At 38.8% G+C, this 20004-nt stretch overlaps 1 protein-coding gene across 1 annotated transcript in view; it reads right to left on the bottom strand.

Annotated features, from left to right (window-relative positions):
- PIEZO2 (piezo type mechanosensitive ion channel component 2) overlaps window positions 1–20004 on the bottom strand; it is a 290144-nt gene that overhangs the window by 40534 nt on the left and 229606 nt on the right. The window contains exons 26-32 of the mRNA XM_041477660.1: window positions 13325–13568; window positions 12036–12132; window positions 9720–9879; window positions 7854–7943; window positions 5818–5939; window positions 4932–5003; window positions 776–879 (exon numbers count right to left, since the gene is read on the bottom strand). Of these exons, the coding sequence (XP_041333594.1) occupies window positions 776–879; window positions 4932–5003; window positions 5818–5939; window positions 7854–7943; window positions 9720–9879; window positions 12036–12132; window positions 13325–13568 (889 nt within the window). The remainder of the gene's footprint in view (window positions 1–775; window positions 880–4931; window positions 5004–5817; window positions 5940–7853; window positions 7944–9719; window positions 9880–12035; window positions 12133–13324; window positions 13569–20004) is intronic.

Raw genomic sequence — 20004 nt, 5'->3', positions numbered from 1 at the left:
TCTTATAAAAGCAAAAGCAATCCTAGATGTAGGAGTATTTCTGTAACTTCACCCACATTCTTCATTTAAGCCACTGCATTCAGTATCTGGTGTTGTCTAACACCAGCCAGTCCACATGGAGCAAACCAGACAGGAAACCTCAGATATCTTTTTAGCATTACAGTATTGTCCTGCATCAGCACAGTCTGGCACTAAAAAATGCAAATATATTCATTAACACTGCTCTTAAAATGAAAGAAAATAAATGGATGTAGTCTCCTTTTGTAATTTGAAATGTTAAGCTCTTTCTAATCCAAGGATATATTTCCCTGGCCCACTAGGTTCAATGATATTTTTTTAAATTAAGAATGCATTCTTTTTCATGAAAACATGCTTATTTTGGGGATTATTTCTTTATGGAATGATAACACCTCCTCAAAACTACAAAACCACCAGAGGCTTTCCACAGTAGTATCAGAAGCAAGTCAGCTTCCTCAACTGTCTTTATTGCAATGCAGAAAAAAGTAAAGCTTGGGTTCTTAACCTTTGTTTTTTGCATTTTTGTTATCTTCAGGCATAAGTGAATGAAGATATGACTCTAGTACAGTTTTGGCAAGAATTTGGCAATGCTTAAAGCATAGGACAAACTTACATTTTTAATTAGCAAGAAATTTAATTTCCAATACTTTTCAGGAATACTTTAGAGGAACTGGCAACTTTAACATATGTGCCTGTGTTATGGGAAATGTACATTTTTTTCCAGGTGTCAACGAGATAGCAAATTACCATAAAGTACCTGAAAAGCAGATTTTTTTCGAGGTTCTTCCTCTTCTTTTTTTTCCTCTTCCTCTTCCTCTTCACTATCCGTCTCAAACAAATAATAATTTCCACTTCTGACCACTAAGTGAAACAAAATATTTTTTTACTTTTCTGGAAAGTTCTATTCTCAACTCCCCCAAGACCTATGAACAGGTAGCCAGTCATTTAAAAATTCATAACCAGGAGAGGTGAAAACAGAGAAGAAGCAAGAGATGAAAATGTCTCAGGCCATTTATTTGATGTTAGTCTGCAATGCTTTGGGCATGAATAAGAACTATACAAGAACTAAGGAAAGCGTCCCTATAAAAAGAAAATGTAAAGAAAAGGATTGAAGTTTATCAAATTACAAGGTTACATTTTTAGAGAAAAATGACAATTAAGTCTAAATTTACTGGGGACTTATGATTATTTGAGGGAGTAAAATAAAGCCCAGCAGGTGAAATGAACTTATATGAACAGTACCACTGGACAAAAAAATGCAGAATTTCTCTTTAAAACACTGAGGGAATCATTTAAACTAGGCAATGGGATAGTGTTAGTTTGATGAGGCAATGGAAAACCTTGGCTTGTTTAAAACAAATCCCTTGGATTCTATTAAGATGATTGCAAATTAATTTCAATTTTTTGCCCATGGATTCAGAAAGATTCTGAAACCTTGATACAGCATAGATACACAGTGATTAAGCTAGGCCTTATATCCTTGAACAGAAGCAATGTTTTTGTTTCACAGATGGCAACAGGCCTACATGAACAAACAAGGGAAACAAAATAAATAAAAATAAGGTAATGAGCAAGAGAAAAATAAAAATCACAGCATTACATTCAGCAGTGAAAACTGGTAATTAATTGCCACATTTAAGTTGAAATATTTGAAGGAACAATTATTTAGATGAAAATTTACAAAATCTGGATATATGGAGCAATACATATTCATATAAAATTATATCTATCCATCATTACAGGTCTCTGGAAAAGTAACAGTTGTTGTAATTCAATCATACCTTGAATTCTGCACAGATCCTGTGTGCAGATAACCACATATAACTACTTACACACCTCAGGGTAAGGCTGTGAAATTTGCCAGAACTGATATTTGGATCATAACTTTGCCATCTAAACTCCCTCACAGAGGGAATTTTGTGGCTCATGTGCCCACTTATGATTTTTGGCATCAATGAATGCCCTGCAGAGGGACAGAAAGTCTGCTTCAGCCATTCCAATTGTTGCACTGAGGTGAAGAGAAAGTTTGGAAATTTCCTGGATGAAACAAATGGATTTTTTGGTGCTGAGCCTTCCAAGAAGGCCCATTTAAAATGCACTGAAGAGATGAAAGTATTTTAAGGCCAGAAGCCTGCAGTTCTCTCTCGTAAAATGATATCTGGTAGTCAGCAACAGAAATTGTCAGTGCAGACCAGCTGGGAAAGGTCTGACATTAGGGAAAACCTCTATGGCACTACAGCTCTGTAAAGGCTCAGAGTAGCACTGAGTCAGGCTTGAATGCCTGATCTGGAAGCAAATAAAACTACATTGATCTCCCTACAAAATTTTTAGGTTAAAGCATATCTGAGGGGGCACTCCAGTGTAGCAATTCCGTCCCTTTTACAGCTCAGGAGAGAGGTATGATTGAATAGCAATAATGCACTCTTGCATACATCAAAATGGAGCAAGTGGCGTGTCAGTCACCTACAAGGTTTCCTGAAGAGACCAAGTTCTACTAGTAACACAATCCATGGCCAGACTGGACTTGGGAGACCCCTCTTGCACTGCAAAATGTGGCTTTCTCCTACTGAGAAAAGGGATATACAGGCTTTTCGTGGGATGAGATGGAGGATGCAGGTGAAAGCATGATCCCATCATCTGCTTGTGCCTTGGGGGGAAAGTGCTCCCCAGGACAGGTGCAGTCACCATTTTTTGCACTACATCAGACACAACTGTGTGACCCAGGAGAATCTAAGCATGGGGTTCTAACTCCTGCTGATCTTTGTGGGACTTCAAATATAATCCACAAGCACAGGAGGAACCATACCTCCTTACAAGGGAGATTATGAGTGACTGTCAATGAGGAAATCCTCACTGATGCTTTTTATCTGCTGCACTCAGACCCAAATTCATGACTGTTTTAATTGCTATGATATACAAAATGAGGTCTCTTTCTGCACAATAAAATTATAGCAAGTGATATAAAAATAACAATAAAATCTAAATTAAAAACTTCAAGCTTGAGTGACTTCAATGTTTGCATATATACACCCACAAACCCATTTACTGAGATGAAGAATGGTGCAGAATGCTGCAGTTACAGAGGTGTTCCAAAAAGAATAAGTGGGGAATATCAGTCTATTCCCAGTCTGCATGCCTTTAAACACTCACTCAGTGCCGTGTTTCACTGAGCGTGGATGCAAGCCACATGGCAGGCAACTGCTGGTTGCAGGGTCAGGGTCTGTGATGTTTCCCACAAGGTTTTGCATTATTGCAGTAAGTAATTTCAGGAATGCTCAATATTTAAACACCAAAATGCAACTTGCCATCTAAGAACATTAAATAATGAGGATGAAATAAGTAAAAGCCAAAGTCAATATCTCTCTGTGCAATTCTTCTTACTACAAAACCAGTGGTGAATAAACAAGAGACCATATCCCATTCCTTCAAAGTCATCGTAGCTTGACATTCTATAGAAAAAACTCACAAATTATAGTTTTAATCTGTTTTTATATTGTTGTTCTAATGAAATTATGGGACAAGAATTTTATTTTCACAAGGCTTTTGAAAAGGATAGGTCTCTCTAAAGTGGCAGTGTGCCCTTTAGAAAAACAAAAATAGAGGCACAGTTTACTTGTGACTTGATAGAAATAAAGATCCCATGGTCTGGTAAAATATATGTCTGCTGAATTTATAAATAAATACACATAGGTAAATGAAGCAATATGTAAATGTGTAAAATTATGACTTGGAGTAGCTCTTAAACTAAATGACCAAACACAATGTAGACATTCAAATTTTTAATGGCATGAAGCTGAACTGGGAGGGGTTTAGGCTGGATATCAGGAAGAAGTTTTTCACCCAGAGAGTGGTTGGGCACTGGAATAGGCTCCCCAGGGAAGTGGCCCCAGTACCAGCCTGGCAGAGTTCAAGAAGCATTTGGACAATGCTGTCAGCACATGGTGTGACTCATGGGGATGGTCCAGGAGCTGGACTGGATGATCCTGATGGGTCCCTTCCAACTCAGCACATTCTGTGATCCTGTGTTTCTATGATTTAACTCTGATCAGTGCCCTACATTTAAGTATTTTTTTCACATCTTCAGAGGTTACTAAACACTTCATGCCTGATTTCATTCAACAAACATCCAGTAGAAGGACATCTGATTTGAGATTGCAGCCTACTCAGCTTTCCTGCTCTACCGAATCCATAATGTAGCAAAGAAGTTTATCATCTGACTGGGCTGGGCTACAAACAAATTGCATCACAATGCACCAATTATATGAGTGACACATGCTAATAACAACCTGTGCACAAGGCTAGACATATTTTTGCTCTCAGGGAAACATTAAAAAAAAATGGAAATACCAAAGCAACAGGCATCAACAACACATTAAAGTGTCACCAGGAAGATGGAGCTGAGCTCTACACAGCCTAGTTCTGGGAGTAGTCTTCCTGCCTTACTGTGGTGCTCAGATTTCTACAGTTGCTAGTAAAATGACTGATGAACCATAAACAAAAGATGTATGATATGTATTTATGAAAAAGAAGTTATGACTAATCTTAGAATGCATTGGCAAACTTTCACATTCACATTGTTAAATATATTGAGCTCTGCAATATGAGGGAGTTGCAACCTTTGGGGTCAAGACAGATTCTTTTCAGCACATGTTTATCTGGTTTGATGTTTTTCTAAGAATGCTCAAAGTATCATGAGCTAGCTATGCTTCCAACACAGAGAAGTTCACAATATAGTTAAATTCTTTGAAGATTGAAAAGTAGAAATCACTTTTGGAAAAAAAAAACCCAAGCCTTCTATCAAGTCACAATCACAAAATCAGGCATAAAACAAACAGGCTATGGGAATGCCTTCATTCTGGTCAAGGATATAAGGGTTAAATCCACATATTTGTAAGAGGATTGAGAAAACCTACTGGAAGCATGATCAACCCAAGGCCGCCACCACAGCTTTTTTTTGCCCTTGGCTTTCTCTTTGTCTGCATCTCCTAAAATAAAATATGTTCAAATATTAATTTTACAAAATGAGAAACATATTTTTTACACTGATTAATAATTTTTATTTTCTCTCAAAAGAACTAAAATTTCATGAGCACATCAGATGTCAGGTCTACTGAATACATTTAATATTAAAATAACTCAAAACCATGACTACTAAACAGAAGTACTTTGATTTATGCACTAGTTAAAACAGCATTCCACTCTAAAACAGCTAAAAAGTTGGGGTTTGTGTTTTAAAATATCCTGTCATAGTTGACTGTAATTTAAAGAGGAAAAAAATTTCCCTCCTCTCAAATCCCCTTACATTTCAGGCTCCAAAAATTTTTAAATCCAGTAAGTGCTGATCCCAGGTCAATGCTGGAAATGTGGCACTAGATAGGTATGATTTTATCTGTGCCCATGATTTTAAATAACATTTAAAAGCATATAAACATTTCAGTGATTGAAAAAATTCCAGAACAGCATCCAGAAAACATTGCTGGAAAAATATTGGTGCTACCTATTTGTAAAACTGTGTTTTATAGATAATGATTTTTATCAAAATAAACCTCTAACTCTTTTCAGCTCTTTGCCAACAGCCTGAAGTTAACCAAAAGTATCCTCAAAGTGAACCATTTTCTCTAAACCTAGTTACAGTACATAACAGATTTTTTTTGTTTTGGCAGAATCGAGCCTGAAACCAACACTCAGCTAACAATGTTATTATGTGCTGGCAATTTTCAAGAAAAATTTATTCACTTGTCCAACTAGCAGGTCTATCAGATCCTTATGCAAGTATGGTACAGGAGTAGCTAATGGTACCTTCATCATCTTCTTCAGAAACCTTCCGAATCTCCGGCCCCTCTGAGGACTCCTGGTTCATGCTCAGCATCCTCTCTTTACCCTTCTTGTATTTTTGCTGCCTGGCTTTGATGCGATCCATTCTAGCAAAAGGAAGAATCTTATTAGATTTGCACCTTCACCCACCCTGGAAAACAAGTGTTAAACATACGCACACACACACACACACACACACACACACTCTGCAGCACTTCTGAGGGAAATATTCCACACTGTTGTTAGTCCAGCCCTTAAACAAAAGGAGACACATTGCTCCGAAGGGGCTGGCTGGGAGGACCAAGCATAGATGTTCACTCTGCTGGTCAGTGAAAGCTGGGTTTCTTGCTGTCTTGACTGCTTACTTTCTCCCACTCAACTACCTTATTATCATTTAAAATTACCTTTCCTGAAACTTGCCACTCTGAACCAGGGATTTGGTTGTTTCTGCTCTGTTTGTACTACATCTTCACCCTTTAAGATCATTTGTCTCAATGGACGTAAGTGACAAATTGTGTCCCTTGGGGGTCCAGTGCTATTTTTACTGTCTGGGGAGGAAGTGGGATCAAGTGTACCTTCAGCAAGTTTGCAGATGACAACCAGCTGTGTGGTGCTGTTGGCACAGCTGAAGGATGGGATGCATTTTGCAGGGATCTGGACGAGCTCAAGAAGCTGGTGTACAGGAACCTCATGAAGCTGACTAAGACCAAATTCAAGGTGCTGCACCTGGGTCAGGGTAACTCCTGATATCAACAGAGGCTGGGGGATAAACTGATTGAGAGCAGCCATGCTGAGGATGCTTTGGGGTTGCTGACGGATGAGAGGCTGGACATGAGCCTCCATGGGCACTCCCAGCCCGGGAACCCAGCTGTGTCCCAGGCTGCACTCAAACCACAGTAGGGAGGAGGGTGAGAGAGGGGATTCTGCCCCTCTGCTCTCCTTAGACCCCACCCACAGTGCTGCATCCAGCTCTGGGTTGCCCAGCTGGTGGACCAGCTGGTCCAGAGGAGGGCCAGAAAGGTGATTAGAAGATGGAGCATCTCTCTTGTAAGGAAAGGTTGTGACAATTAGGATTGTTCAGCCTGAAGAAAAGGCTCTGGAGAGATCTTATTGCAGCCATTCAGTACTTGGAGAGAGCTTATAGGAATGATGGGCCAAACTTCTTTGCAGTGTCCGTCATGAAGACAAAGGGCAATGGTTTTAAACTGAAGGAGGATTGCTTTAGATTGGCTACAAGGAAAATGCTTTTACAATGAGGGTGGTAAAATCTGGAGCAGGTTTCCGAGAGAGGTGGTGGATGCTCCATCCCTAGACACATTCAAGGTCAGGCTGGATGGGGCTCTGAGCAAACTGATCTCTTTGATGATGTCCCTGCTCATTACATGGGGGTTGTTAACTCGGTGACCTTTAGGTTTTCCCCTCCAACTCAAACAATTCTATGATTACGTGATTCTATATAGGTAGAAAATACGGTTCCTGCAATCTTCCGATGATTTTTCCGTTATGCAGCGTGGGAGGAGCTGTCATGAGTGGGCTTTGACACTTAGTTAGGAAGGGTCCAGTTAGGGCTTTCCACGCATTCTCTTGAAGGAACTTTGAAACTTTTTTAACTTTCTGCAGTTACCAAAGAAGCATGTTGGCTGTGTGCAAGAGAAACCGAAGTGACTTATGGGCTGTATAAAGAGAAAGGGTCTCCAGGCCACTTGAACTGAATGCAAATATTTTCAGTGAAGGTAAACATATATTTTGCACTTAAACACCACAAAAGGAACCACAAATAAAACAGAAAGAGCAGTCATGCAACAAATTTTTCCAGGAATGCAGATAACAGATATATAGAACAAAATTCTAATAATGGTAAAGCATTTCTATAAAAGAAAGTGCTGGATAAATACCAGAAGCCAGTATTTCTGTCAAAGAAAGTGCTAGATAAATACCAGCATCAGTTAAATATGTATATACATCTGCATAGAAATATGCATATACATATATATATATATATATATGCACTAAATACGTACTGTCTTTTCAGTTGATCCATTGATTTTTTTTCCTCTTCAATTCTTGCCTTTACAGCCTTGACAATTGTAGCCTGAAAAAGCTCAGCACCCCTACATCAGAAATGGGACAGAGGAAAAGAAAAAGGAGAGGACATGTTAAATGTTTCTAAGTTTTCCTTATGGCAACTAATCACAGAGAATTCTATGTTTCCTCTATACATAACTTTATCTGCAGCAAACAAAACTAATCAGGGCTTGAAAGAAACAATTTGTCTAAAATAGTAACATCTTTACAGATAATAATTTCAAGATTTGGGGCCAAATGTTGTGAACCCTGCTCAGCCTGTATGTTCCTCTAGCAGCTGCTCAAGAATTCAGTTTCCAGTTCTCAAAACACAGAACCCAAGTATGTTCAAGGCTGAGGAAGAATTTCTTGCACATCCTCAGGATTTCTTTATAGTCAATTCAGCATTATAATCACCTCAATCCCCTGCCTCAGTCCTCCTGGAAGGTGTGAGAAAGGTCCAGCTTTATCCAGGGCCATGGCAAGCATAGATTTGGCTTCACTTTTACCCTCTGAAAACTACGGTGCTTTCAATCTGACAATAACAAACCCTTGAGCAAGTTTCTGGTGTGCCAAAAGAATATGGCTTTCCACCCTATTACATTAGAAATGTAATCAGTTCATTGATTTGAATGTTATGACCATTCTTCCTAATTTACATATGAACTCTTAAGGCTCTTAAAAGAATCTTAAAGTCTCTCTCAAAGAAGTAGCCTATACCTAAAGTCTTTATTTTGTCAGGAATTCAGTAAGAAATGCTGTAAGTTTAGAAGTCCACTCTTTCATTCTGGATGCACATTTCCCTACATAGGATGTATTTTGACACTCATGATTTTGCTTTATGATGGTTTCACTGTGAACCCAGCACAGCAAAATAGGTACAAAAAGAGTACAAAAATGCAATTATCCAGCATAATTGGACATCAGCACTGAAATTCACTCCAGAACAAAAGCCTAATGCAATGTGGGGTGGAGGTGTAGGTCTTTTGGCAGCCCTCTTTACAGGGCTGAATTCTGTTTATTATAGGGAGCTAAACATGTCCCCTTCTTAAAATGATCCCTGGAAGAGGAAGACAAAAACTAATTCATTTCATTACATGCAAGCCAAATTTTTCCTGAAATACAGTCAGAAATCAATGTCTGTATGTCTTTTGAGGAAAAAAAAAAAAAAGCCACAATACATTTATTTCAATATTAACAAAAGTAATTTATTGGAAACTCTATAGAAATTAAAACCAGTATTTCATTCCTCATCTGCCTTCATATCATAAACCAGAAGAATGTCTGTGCTAGTGATGGCTATGAGTGAATGCTTGCGGTGTAACAGGCCAACGAGGTTAACCCTTCCTTGCCAAACCTAGTCAGTGTTCAGTGGTGTGACACTTCCCAAAAGTCCTCCTTTTTCCTCCCAAGCCAGACATAAGAACTTTCCCATGTTCCTCCTCCTGCAACATTTCTTGTGACAGAATTTCTAAGAATTGTTTCAAACAAGATCTGACAGCAGAATATTTTCTTTCCAAGACTTAGCAGCTCTGGCATTCTCTCTCATGCATATCAGTGTTGAGAGAATGCTGCAACACACTTTCAGAGCTTTTCACAGGAGCAGCAGATGGTATTTGGTAGAAAGAGTTGTTTAATTTCTATTAGATACTCAATTAATTTGTTTTCTTGTGTCAAAGCTGGGTTTGCAATTATGAATTTAGCATGGATAGTTTAAATCACTGTTAAAGAACTGTTTTGGTACTACCTATTGTAAACACTAAGTACTGCCACCATGAGAGATTTGAGCTGTTTAATTTAATTTCTTTTAAATTTTCTGTTACCTTGATGCTAATATCTGAGAAGCTTTTATATCTGCAACCACATGAAGGAAGTAGTAACTCATGAAGACTCTTCTTTGCAGCAACAGGAAAGCAAAACATATACTGTCCCAAATGATTCCTGCTTCACCACTGGGCAGTTTACAATCTACATTGCTCGTTGCTGGAAAAAGACACCATCAGTGTTAAGAATTCTTTCATAATGTTTAATTAATTAAATAATCCTAGCGTTTAAAATTATTTTAATTATTTTAGATTTTCCTAAAGAAAACTGTCATGCATTTCCATTTGAGGTGTATCAAAATTTCTTTTACAACAAAATGAAAAGATTCCAACAATGTGATGTCCCATGTGCCACTGTCCCACAAGTGAGAATTCATCAGAAGTGAACCATTTGCATATAAATTCACCCTACATTAGTAAGTACTTGAAAACAAAGAATGGAAAAGGCATATTTTCTGTTACACTGAATTATTTTATTTTAGTGTTTCCTAAAATGGCATATATTTTTCCCTCTTCTCTTCAAAGTGACTTTTTCCTCTCATTTTTTTTAATTAAGAACATTATCAATAGGAGAAATAAGTGGTTTATTTTTGTCAAAATGACTTTTTGACTGCCACCACCTAACATTTTTATTTTTCCTCTCCACAACTCAGTCAATGCTCCTTTCCATTGCATAAGAGAAGAAACATTTGAAACCACAAAACTGCTTCCTTTGGGGTAGGAGGAGACAGGCAGAGAGGAAATCCCATTCCTCCTACCCCTAGATTTTGGCTTGGGCTATTTCTTTCTTTCTTTATTCTCTATAAGACAGTTCTCTTGGGGATATTAAAGAATTAAAACTGGGATTTGTGGAGCTGGACTATAAACTCCATGGCCTATACTGCCCTATAGAAGACAGTAGAAGGACTCCAGGGACAGGCTCTGGCTCGAAACTGGCTTTTCAAGCAAGCAAGCCAACCTAACAGCTCTGGAAGGTCGAACTCCAAGAGCTTCAAAGCCTGCTGCGCCGAAACCCTGGAGGGGGTATTTGAAAACCTGTGCCTAAGTTTTTGTTGCTGCCCAAAATGTTTTGGATAACACAAGAATTCCCAGGCACCTTTCATCCAGTGAATTTGCATCTTCATATTTACTTTCTTTTCCTCTATTCCACACTTACCTATCAGGATAAGTCATGATGACCAGAATTCAGAATTTTGCTGCTCTCTAGGTTGAAACAGCTCTTTAAATTCAGGAAAAAAACAAACTAAACCCAAAAAAAACACACACACACACACACAACCCCAAAACCCTGCAGGTGTTTTCAAACTGTTAATCCGGGGTGTCAGGACAAAGTGGAGACAAATTAATAGCTCAGTGAGATGTGAAGGGTTTTGCCCTCCATACTTCATTCATCCCTTCTCTCATCTCCATCCACAGACATTATCCACTCCATTCCTTTTATCACCACATGAAAATAATCACAAGGAAAAATAATTGCCTAAACTCTCTACGCATGCAGAAAAATTACCACTTTCATGCCATTTCAGTGAGCTGAAGTGGTTTAACCTTTGAACCACTGAACCCTGGTACACAGGGAGGAGTGGGAGTCCACACTGCACACGAGGAGTGCAGCTGGAAAAGGTGCCCTGTCCATGTAGTAATGGTGAGCTGACCTTTGAGCTCAAGATGTACAGTAAACTGTTAATCCGGGGTGTCAGGACAAAGTGGAGACAAATTAATAGCTCAGTGAGATGTGAAGGGTTTTGCCCTCCATACTTCATTCATCCCTTCTCTCATCTCCATCCACAGACATTATCCACTCCATTCCTTTTATCACCACATGAAAATAATCACAAGGAAAAATAATTGCCTAAACTCTCTACGCATGCAGAAAAATTACCACTTTCATGCCATTTCAGTGAGCTGAAGTGGTTTAACCTTTGAACCACTGAACCCTGGTACACAGGGAGGAGTGGGAGTCCACACTGCACACGAGGAGTGCAGCTGGAAAAGGTGCCCTGTCCATGTAGTAATGGTGAGCTGACCTTTGAGCTCAAGATGTACAGTAAACCAGAGCATCATCACATCACCTGCATATATGGGAAAATGTGTTAAGTGGCAATATCTGTGAATTGTTCATTTATAGCAAGTGCTGGCTGTGGGTGGATGCTTGGGGATGGTGGTAGTTTTCTCTGTATACGTGTCCCCCTTGTTTCTGTGAAATATTTTCAATATTCTGTGTTGCTAATCAATATAGGCACAACTTAAATACGGTAGAAGATTTTGAGGTGATTCTTTATTTATAGAAAATTATGGAGAAAAATAAGCTGTACTTACGAATATGATAGCCTTTAACTGTACAAGCCAGGCTAAATGCCTGAATCACCCAGCAACTCTTTGCAATTAATGATTCAATGTAGCCACATGCTCCTATCTGCAAAGTAAAAGAGCAGCTTTATATAACAAGACAGCAGTAATAAGGATAAGAACAATTGCATCTTTTTACATTACATGAGAAATAATACAGCCAAGGGCAGCCAAAGTATTCTCATTAAGAGCTTGGAAGAAAGAGTGGCTTTACCAGTGACACAAACTAGTCTTAGACAGAATTTGATTTTTTGATTATTAGTGAGATAGGAGGCATTATTAGGAGATGTGGGTCTTGTTTGCATTTTTGCACAGAAAGGGACACATCTGGCATAAAATGCAATGTGACAACTAAGCAACTTTTATAAATCACTGACTTAATCTTGCAAACATACATGGACAAGTTTAAGACACGTGTAGTTCCACTGAATTCCCAAGCATAAAATGAAGCACGTATGTAAGCATTTAGAACATTTGCAAATTCAAACCACCCATAAATCAATTTTATTTCAGTGTAGTGACTTAAATAAATGCAAAAGGAAAAATGTCCGTTCTTTGCAGTCCAGCACGAAAACTGTTCAAAGCTAAAAAGCAACTGCCAGGAATAAATCTAAATTTATCTTTCAAAAAGATTGAAACTACTGGCTTGTCTTAATCACCTGTCAGTATCACTGCAAAAATACATATAAAAGAGTTAATTAATACAAGAAAAATCTTTCATATTTTGCAGAAGAATTTGACATTTAATTATCAAATACATCTGTTTCCACCTGAATTTCACACTAGTTCTAAAAGAAACAGGAATGGAGTTTGTAACTTTGTAGTCAACTTTACTAATTACATTACATCACACGACTGCATTTCGTACTAGTTTGAAAATTCTTATTTAAATAAATTGTCTAATTAAATGCGCACTACTTATCAACAGCATGACTAATTTTGCACTTCTTACTCATTTTTCACTCCACTTTTCATGAGACTTCTAAGGAGACACTTCATTAGGCAAAGAAACCAGAACCTGGCCCTTTGAAAGTAGCTTGTGAGCTTTTACAGAGGCCGAGTGAGCACATGGGCGCACATTTCCCTATGATGGATATGCACTGCCACTCCCTAGCAATGCTGAATTGAAATGGAGACTGCTTTGTGCTTGCAGAAGGCTATGGTCCTGAAGAAGGATTTTTAATGACTGCTCAATGTACTGTGCACACTTCCAGTGAAACAGAAGTGCTGAGGGCAGAGGAAAGGCAATAGTTCCCTACCGACAGGATGTTCTTCATGGTGATCACGAAGACGTTGTAGGCAATCAGCCAGTCCCAGTAACGCAGAATGCTCCTAATGGGCTTCAGCAACAGGTCTCCACCAAAGAGAAGGAAATAGAAGCAGGCCACCAAGTAGCCCATGCAGAATATGCTGATCCTTGTGGTTCCCGTGATGAAGATTATGGTGAGCACAAACCAGAAGAGGTAACTAAATATTATCACCTTATACATGTCCAAGTAGGACCTAGAAGTAAAACGAGGAGAAAAAGTCACAATTTTTTTTCTGAGGGAAATGTTAGCTTTCCTCTTTCTGTACCACTTGCTGATGCTTGTGCCCAAGGTCGTCTGGGCATTCTCACACTTCAATATTTGTGCAGGCACTCACCACTAACACCACAGTCAGGGGTTTGGTTCGGCACGGGTCTGCCCGGCTCACACATTTCACTCCAGCTCCTCCCTGTGCATAAGCACCTTGCTACAGCTGGTCAGAGTGCCCTGCTTGCTGCTGGATCAAGCCTTGTACCATGGAAGGGAGGAAAACTCGCTCTCACCAAAGTTCATGGTGGAGGGATATTATCTGCAATGCCATATATGAGATCTAAAGGCTCTGAGATCATCTTTCAAGAAGTCTGAGAAATAGCATAGCAAATCTATTTTAAAAAGGCAGCTACAGTACACCACTGCAAACAATTCCATACTTATTGATGACTTCTAGGGAATTCAGCGTGATAAAAGACTAGTTTTCATAAACAGCTGCTAAAAATATCTTTCTCTAATGGAGACCAACTGCAAAAGTTTTGAGGGGCAAAATGTTTCTACAGAACAGAAATGTGATAGAATTTACTGAAACGTCTTGCCGGAAGTTCTGAGAGAGAGCTATCTGAAATCAGCCTGGCCCACAGTGGGAAAGAGAGAGAAACAATTTGGCGTTTTCAAATTCCTTAAAATGTTGACTTAATATTGACTCAGTGAGCTTTCAAACAAGAATATCTGCCAAAGGCAATACCCAATACTACATATAGCTAAACACTGCAAAACCAACTAATTCTTAGTTTCCTCCCATTTATAATGTTTTGATTCCAAATCTAACTGTGTTTTCAGAGTCTGTTCACCCAGGCTGTGTAACTACATTTGTCAGGAAACCAGGCAGGGTGACAGAGCTACACAAATGCACATATACCTAAGCCAAACCATGTAAGGAGCAAATGAACTAAATGCACTGTATGAAGCCACATAAAAAGGCCCCTGCTGCTTGATGTTCTCAGGCTCAGAACTTTCTAGGAGTATGTATTTATAGTCTTACATTTATAGGCCTGTATTACACATTTTACCAGAGAGGCATTCAGTGAAATGTAAAAAGAAAGGTTCTTTATTTCCCGCAAATATTTAAGAAATTTGTGATCTACTGCCTGTGAAATCTAAAAATATCATGACTTTGGAGAAGTTACTGGGTTCTGGGTGATAAAACAAAGAATCTGGGTGATTAACAACGAATCAATATGCACTGGGACAATAAAGAAGACATCAGTCGAAGAGGTCTTCATTAACTTGATGTGCGTTAGAAATGGTGCTCTCATTGTTTCTCCAGAAAATAATATTCTGTTTGATATCCCTTTAATAATAATTATTGGTGTGTGGGATGGCTAGGAAGAGATCACTTTCCTGACACTTCTCTATTTCGAAAGGCTTGTCCTTTGCTACCAACAAAATGCATCAGCATAATTTGAGAAAAGCCCAAAATAGAATCAAATTGATCCAGAAACCAGCAATTTCCTAATACTCTTCAATAAAAATGAACTCTGACTGTTAGAGACAACTGGGACTGTCTCAATCCAAACTTCCCAACATATACATGTGGCATTTGCTTGAGTCATAATCAGCAACAGGTATCACTCTTAGATTAAAACTTATGGAAATCAGAGAGAATATGAAAAGGAAGACAGTAACCTATTTTTCACTATTTTTTCACTAGAAAATAATCTAACTATTTTCTCACTACAATGGTAGCCATCTGCTACATTTTAACAGTCATCTAAAACCTTACATACACCTGTTCTTCTTATGTCCAAAATATAATATAATATATATATAATATAAACATATTATAATTATATATAATTATAATTAAATATAATATATAAATATAATAGCCTTGGGCATCTCTAAACCAACCAAACAACAAAACCAGATGTAATGGAAAAATTCTACACTACAACTGTGTCAAGTGACAAATGATGTAGTCCTTAAAGATGGAAAGCATTCTGACTTTTATAGCTGTGCAGTTACAAGCAAATCCAACAATAGAAATGGCTCCCAAGAATTAATCTTGGAGTGGACATCTCTCAAAATGGTGTTTGAACAAGTCAGCCAAACAAGTCACTTAACAGTGAAGACCACCAACCATCCAAGGTACTTCTGTGCTATCCCAAGAAGGTCACCACATTGAACACAATGGAGAGAACCACTCAGGTTGCTTCAGGTAGATAAAAAAAGTTCCTGAAATCGTGTTTATTTCAGTTTCAATAAATTTCAATAAGCAAAACCTTGTCTGTTGCTGCATAGAGTCATGCATGACCCTAATTTTCACTAATTGTTTCTATTGATATGGATAGGTGAAGTGCTGTAAGAGCAGGAACAAAGACATGTCTCGGTGGGAATCTCTACCTGTTACTTCTCAAATAATTTGACATGTTCTCATACGTAAATCTTTAAATTCTGCCTCAAAGCCCAGGACATCAGGAAGTGAAGAGTTTCGGTTCCTTGCTCTGGGATCATAATGCAACAGTGGGAGGCTGAAGGACAAACACACCCCAACAGCTAAAAAAGCCCTACATAAAGCCATGAGGACAGTTGAGGTGCTTACCCTCTATTTAAAAGCTCCTACACAGACAGGAGAAAATGCTAAATCTTGGATAGCATATATTTTGATTTTATGCTTTCATTACAGACCACACAGATCATTAGTTTAATGTCACGTAAATCTACCAAACTCTCCTTTTCTAAGTGTCCTTTAAACCTCCCTTCATTCACCAAGATAAAAGGCCGCTCTCAGGATGTGATATTTAACAATACACCTTAGAAATCTGCACAGCTGGTTCCCAAGGGGACAGTCCTACCCCTTGTCATCCATTCAGCTCTGCATTTCAGCCTCTTTTTTGGCTTTGGCTCTTTGAAATGGTTTCAAGAAGAAAACTTGCAAAAGCTTATTTACTTTGAGGGAGGACAGAAGGAATGGATACTTTTCTGCCCAATTAGCCTCCGAACGCATTCAGTGCTGATGCGATGAATGCAGAAAGGAGGGAGGGTGCAGTGGGAGGCTGAGAACACAGTCACACATCTGAGTAAGATTAGCCACTACACCAGTGCACCAAAAGCATCTGACTATGGCTCTGACTACAGCATGACAGCCTCTGAATGACAAATTACACAGAAGAAACGTGAAAGATTAATGAGAAATAAAACCCATTCATTTTCCAACCATGTCATTAGTAGAACCCACTAATACTCTGGATAACATTTTGGAAAAAATTACCATGTCAATTTGCTCAAAACCAAGGAAGACAAAGTCTGAAGTTCATCAAAGCTACTTTAACTTCAGATGGCTATTTCAAATTATCTGCTTTTCTTTTCTAAAGTTTCATTGTTCTTACCATGATTGTTTCAATATTTTATTTCCACAGGAATTAATTTCTAACTGCAATACAATCCAGCCTGTTGCAGAGAGATTGCTGTAGGTGTAGTTGTTTTCCTGGCATGCTACATGATGTGTTTGGCTATGATGAGCCTAGTGTCTGGACCTCTGCCTGCAGGCACCAAGAGGTGCTGATGCTGCAGCCAATAATCCCATTCAGGAAAAGTATTTGTCCTCAGTCAAATGTCCTGCCTACACACTGGTTAAAGCCTTTTTTGGTGATGGATGCAGCTCAAGGGTTCTTCATGCTAGAGGAGCTGCTGTTATGTAGTTTCACTGCTTTTCCTTAGCAGCCCCCTGCTTTGAGTGTGATACCCACCTTCATATAACCCAAGGCTCTTCCTGTAGCCTTCCTCTGATGACATATTGTCCCCATACATGTGTTCAGTAAGCTTCACCTACTCCCAAATTTCTTCTTTCTTTGTTCCCTATCTCCTGTTCCTTACACTCTTAGCAGACTGTGTGACCCTGTATCAGAGCTTGTTTCACCTTCTAATCTCAACATTGCTAATGTTCCCCCCTCAGCTTCCATCTTCAAATCCTGCCACTGGAGCTCTATTTCAGCTTTCAGAAGGGAGTTTTGTTGATTTTCCCTCTGCCAATAACAACATCTAATCTTCTGAGAATTAGCTCCTTTATTTTAATGGACTGCTTCAAATCTAGTGTTGTGGATCCCATAGGTCTTAGTTCCTACTATTTTTGTTAAACCCTCTCAAGGAACTGACATTCTTTTATGATTACTTTCTTACCAGTGAAGTCCTTCCTTTGTGCTTGTATCCACCTTAAAAAAACCCAAATTCACAACTGTGTTATTTGTTGAGGCTCATTTCTTTATCTAAAGAATGTTTATCTGCTTTAAATATGACAGGAAATCTGTAATGTTCATCTGAAGATCCTATCTCACTAAGTTGGAACAAAGTTCCAAAACTGGCACTACAGCTGCCTTTCAGACGCTTTACCTGACTCCCCTCATGATGGTTCCCAGAGCACAGGTATTAAAGGAGACAGTTCAATGAGTGGAAAAAGTGGAAAAAGGCAGATTACAATCCCAAGCATTTTTTTTCCCCCTGAAAATGTCTAAGAGAATGTCTGAAAACTGCTTGGGAACTGAAATGAGAATTTTCCAGCCTTAGAGACTGTGGGAAAGGATTATCCTCAGTGAGGTTGCTTTAAATCCTGTGTAATTCTAAAAGCTCCTATTTCTATTCTTTGTTCTTATTTCTGTTTCAAAGTCCTTTGGATGTGCACTCCTTTGGGGTCAAGCACATACCCCCTGGGAAATCTGGGGGTGGAAAGACAAGAAAATTTCAGGAAATCTCTTACTTAGACTGTATTTATCAATGTTGAACTCAAGTATTTCTCCAGAGAGAAGAAAATGAAGCATATTGGAAATATGTTCTTCTTCTGCCACTGTTTATGTTGCAGTTAAAAGTTTTTTATCCATGCCTACTAGAACAGTGACCAAGTAGTATCTTCTCAAGCAAAGTGACACTTCAGAAAGGCTGCTTTGGTCTGCAGCTGCTATTCTTTTACATAGCAGTAAATGCACATCAAGCTTCTCACAAAACACAAGAATACCAAGCACAACTTTTAAATTTTTTTTTCTTCTGCTTTGTAATTTATTCATAACCAGGTTGTCTTCTCTTACTGTTTGGCTCTTCCTGACTGACTTTTGGAGAAATGCCATTAATTTCACTTGCTTGGATAAGGTTTGAACCAAGTTCTTGTCCATGCTACTAAATGTTCAGGCCGTTCTCAAACTTCTCTTGAAAAGCATAAGAAACATTTTTAGACAAAGCCCTTTCAGTTCCAAATTGTCTTGGATGGAGGCCAGATACACACATTTTCTTCTAAGGCAGATCTTCAGTGGATTACCCAGAGCTTGAGAGTCCTTCTTTTAAAGATTTGTAACTCCTAATAAAATATTCAGTCACCTTAAGGTACTGTCATCTATTGGGCTATCTACTAGTGCTTCTTTGAAGCAAATTAGTTATTTAGGATTGCATATGTGCAGTGTAACCTCTCAAAAATAATGTAATCTGAAGCCTGGGATAATCTATATTGTAGTGAAAGATTGGAAGAAACACTTAAGAACTCAAAGAAAGGTAAGATACCTTGAAGAACATAAGAACTATTATGCAGTTCCTACTACAGGAAGGTCTGTTTATAATTAGGGACACCATCCTACATGTTCCCATTACACATTCATGCAGCTAACACTACAATAAAAACCCCAAAAACCAAAAAAACAAAACAAAACAAAAAAAAAAAAAAAACCAAAAAAAAAAAAAAAAAAAAAAAAACCCCCCCAAAAAATAGAAGTTATGCTTAAAAGGGGGTGGAAAGAAGACCTGTAAAATTATGGATGAGTGAGCATGGAGCAGGTCTTCATGGAAGCAATGTTAAGGCAAGACAAGAAGGTGATCCTAGCATGGCTTCACCAAGGGAAAATTGTGCCTGCCCACTCTGGCGGCTTTTTATGATGCAATGACTGCAATGCTCTATAAGGTCAACATATAGAGAAAGGTAATCTACCTGGACTTTTGTACAACCTTCAAGATGGTCCTACACAACATCCTTGTCTTTCTAGACTGGAATGACATGGATTTGAAAAATAGGCTATTCAATGGAAAGAGAATTGGCTGAATGGATGCAGCAAGAGAGCTGGGGACCATGGCTCTATGTCTAGGCGGAGGCAGGTAATGAGTGGTGTCTCTCAGGGCTCTGTCCTGGGACAGGTGCTCCTCAATATCTTCATCAGAGAGTGGAAATAAGTGCAGCCTCAGCAAGTTTGCAGATGGCACCAAGCTGAATGATGCAGCTGGCACAACAGAAGAATGGATCCAGAGGGATCTGGAAAAGCTTGAGAAGTGGGCCCATATGAACCTCAAACTTGAACAAGTCCAAGTGCAATGTCCCGCATCTGAGTCAGGGAAATCCCAGATGAGCAGAGACTGGGAGAGGAATTAATTGAAAGCAGTTCTGATGA

Source organism: Pyrgilauda ruficollis, unplaced genomic scaffold, assembly GCF_017590135.1.
Source record: "Pyrgilauda ruficollis isolate IOZ18807 unplaced genomic scaffold, ASM1759013v1 scaffold41, whole genome shotgun sequence".
Classification (NCBI taxonomy): domain Eukaryota; kingdom Metazoa; phylum Chordata; class Aves; order Passeriformes; family Passeridae; genus Pyrgilauda; species Pyrgilauda ruficollis.
The sequence above is the reverse complement of the archived record's forward strand: the minus strand, read 5'-3'. Positions and strand labels throughout refer to the sequence as shown.